The sequence below is a fragment of the Monoraphidium neglectum genome, assembly GCF_000611645.1.
Source record: "Monoraphidium neglectum strain SAG 48.87 unplaced genomic scaffold scaffold05749, whole genome shotgun sequence".
Taxonomy (NCBI): Eukaryota; Viridiplantae; Chlorophyta; class Chlorophyceae; order Sphaeropleales; family Selenastraceae; genus Monoraphidium; species Monoraphidium neglectum.
The window spans coordinates 1-2875 of record NW_014007882.1 but is presented as its reverse complement, the minus strand read 5'-3'; the positions used below and the strand labels follow the sequence as shown (position 1 = coordinate 2875).

Genomic DNA, 2875 nt, shown 5'->3' with positions numbered 1-2875 from the left:
GGGGGGGTTCACCTCGTCCTCCTACGTTGAGGGATGACGTTCTTGAGTACGGGTGCGCCGCTGGCCTGCCTCCAGGCCTGGGCAGGGATTGTGGTGGGCTGGTTCTGAGGACGACAGGCAGGGAGGCAGTCCTGGGTCTGGGGGGCCACCCCAGCCGCCCCTCTGTCCGCACAAAGGCGAGCACCACACCTGGCTTCTGAACAAAGGCGCGGCCACGCATGGCGCCGTCTGACGCCTGCCTTCGTCCGCGTAATCACTTCCCCCCGCCAGCTGGACGACGCCGCCTGGCGGGACCTGGCTGCCGCTGACTACAGCAGCCCCGCGGCCCTGGCCGGACTGCCCCTGACGGAGCGCTGGGTGGTGTCGTCGCTGCACCAGCTGGTGGACAGGGTGACGGCCTGCCAGGAGGGGGAGGACTTTTCAGAGGCGGGGCAGGTGCGCGGGTCAAGGCGGGGCGTGGGCGGTTCTTTAACCCGAGGATGGAGCTTTTGGGACGCTCTTGCCCTGCATCAGCGCGTCCCCCACTCGTAGTCAAGGACGTGATATTCGTTTGAGCGACCCTCGCTGCAGAGATGAGGCCTCAATGCAACCTACATACGGGCCCGCTCGTCGCGCACTCACCGCCGCCCCTGCACAGGCCCTCTACTCGTTCATCTGGGGGGAGTTTGCTGACTGGTGAGGCAGTGCTGGGCCTGCATTAGGATGGACTGTGTGGGCCTGTCTGCATTCGCTGCGGCTGTCTGTGCCGCCCCCTTCGCGACCAGGTCGCCGCATCGCACACGCGCTTCACCACCGGTATGAACAACCGCCCCTTTCGCCCTGAGCACTCCACAGCCCCACAGCAACGCCGCAAAAAGCCCGCCCCGGTGCTTGCACAGACGTCCGGGGCCACCCCGTGTCCCGTCAGCTGCCAAGATCTCAGTCAAACAAGCAGTTTGCTCTATACCTCCATTGTCGCCTTGACTAGCGACCAGCCGCAGCATCCCCGAGCCGTCGCCGCCATCTCACTGCCTTCGCTGCCACCTCAGTGCCTGCCACTCCGCTCCACTCACATTCAGACCCCTGAACAAGCCGCCAAACCAAAGCACCAAACCGCCGAACCACGCCGTTCACAAACCAAACCCGTGACCAAAGCAAACCCTCAATCAACGCATCAACCAAGCCACCAAACAATCCACCAATTCAACCCGCCAACCAACCTCCCCGTCGCCAAAGGTATGTCGAGGCGGCCAAGACCCGGATGTACGGCGGCGACGAGGCGGCCGCGGCGGCCACGCGCGGCGTGCTGGTGTACGTCTTTGACCGCCTCCTGCGGCTGGCGCACCCCTTCATGCCCTTCATCACCGAGGAGCTCTGGCAGGTGGGTTGGTTTGCAGGGGGGGAGGGGCGTGAAGAGTTTTGGGGGGACAGATGATAGTGACTGGCGATGTAGTCCTGGGTCTGGCATGAGTTGTGTGCGTTTGAGGTGCGGGTGGTTTGTGTGTGTGTGTGTGTGTATGTGTGTGTGTGTGTGTGTGTGTGTGTGTTTTCTTGTGCACGTGTGTGTGCGTTCATGCGCATGTGCATGGTGCGTATTGTGGTTGTGCATGTACCTTGCATGTTTGTGGGTGTGGGCACGCACGCACATCTCTCTGTGTGGGTGTATGGGTATGTGTGCGTGTGCGTGTATATGTGTGTGTGCACATGTGTCGTCTTGTATCCAAGGAACTGACATGTCCCTTCCCCCTCCTTCGCCTCCCGTCCGCAGGCCCTGCCCCACCAGGGGGATGCCCTCATCGCAGCCCAGTGGCCGGCAGTGGGGGCGGCCGTCGACTCCCAGGCGGTGGCCCAGTTTGAGGCCCTCAAGGAGACGGTGGGCTGATGATACGAGGGGTGGGGTGGGGGGTGGGGTGCAATGGCTACGACTACCCTCAAGAGGCAAGGTGTCCCATGTATTGTGTGCGTGTGTGCGCGTGTGTGCGCGTGTGCGCATGTGGGTGAAAGCATGTGTGCATCAAAGAGCGGAAATGCGCGGTTGTGTAAGCGTGTGTGGGTGTGTCAGAGCGCGTGTGTGTGTATCTGTATGGGTATGTACGTGTGCGCATGTGTGGGTTTGTGGGTGTGTCAAAAGGGAGGGGAAAGGTTCCACATCAGCAGAGTCCAAGACTTGGTATCCGCCGCACACGACCTGGCGGCCGCAGCTGTCAACGAGACGACTCTCGTGCACGCCCCAACACAAACGAGGCGCCTGCGGACACAAGCGCAGGCCCTCGCGCGCCCTCCACCACCTATGGCTGAACCACAAACACCCTCCCCGCCAATCGAGCGCCTTGCAACGCCCTCAAGCACCCCCGTCCGCCCGGCCCCATCATCATCAACACCACCAGGTCCGCCTCATCCGCAACGCGCGCGCCGAGTACGGCGTGGAGGCCGCCCGCAAGATCGGCGCCGTGGCGGTGGCGGCCGACCCCGGGCTGCGGGACGCGCTGCAGCAGGAGGCGGCGGTGCTGGCGCTGCTGGCGCGGCTGGACCCCGCACAGGTGCGGCTGCGGTGCTGCGGTGGGGTGCGGGGTGCCGAGCGTCGGGCCGTGGTTTGGCCGTGCGTTGGGCTGTGGGCCGGGCTGTGGCGCGGCCCGCTTTCCTGCGCTGCGCCATGTCGTGTCGAGTTGAAGCGCTCTGCGCTGCGCCGGGCTGCGCTGGGTCGTGCATGATCGATGCATGTACAGCCCCCTCTTGCTCCCTCTCATGGATTGCCAGGCATGTTTGATTAGTGCACCCAACACGGGCGTGCATGCACACGTGCAGACACCTGCGCGCACTCGGCAAACACACACACACACACGCACACACACACGCACATGCAGACACGCCTCCACAAACCCGCCCTCTTCAAACT

General features: G+C 63.9%; 1 protein-coding gene across 1 annotated transcript; it reads left to right on the top strand.

Moving 5' to 3' along the window:
* Window positions 1-33: 33 nt before the first annotated feature.
* On the top strand, window positions 34-2750 carry MNEG_15874 (valyl-tRNA synthetase; the record flags this gene model as incomplete). The annotated part of the gene is made up of 7 exons (XM_014035655.1): window positions 34-93; window positions 271-435; window positions 638-675; window positions 1216-1360; window positions 1748-1852; window positions 2367-2538; window positions 2737-2750. 7 exons carry the CDS (start codon window positions 34-36, stop codon window positions 2748-2750), a joined length of 699 nt encoding a protein of 232 aa, XP_013891109.1.
* Window positions 2751-2875: the final 125 nt, after the last annotated feature.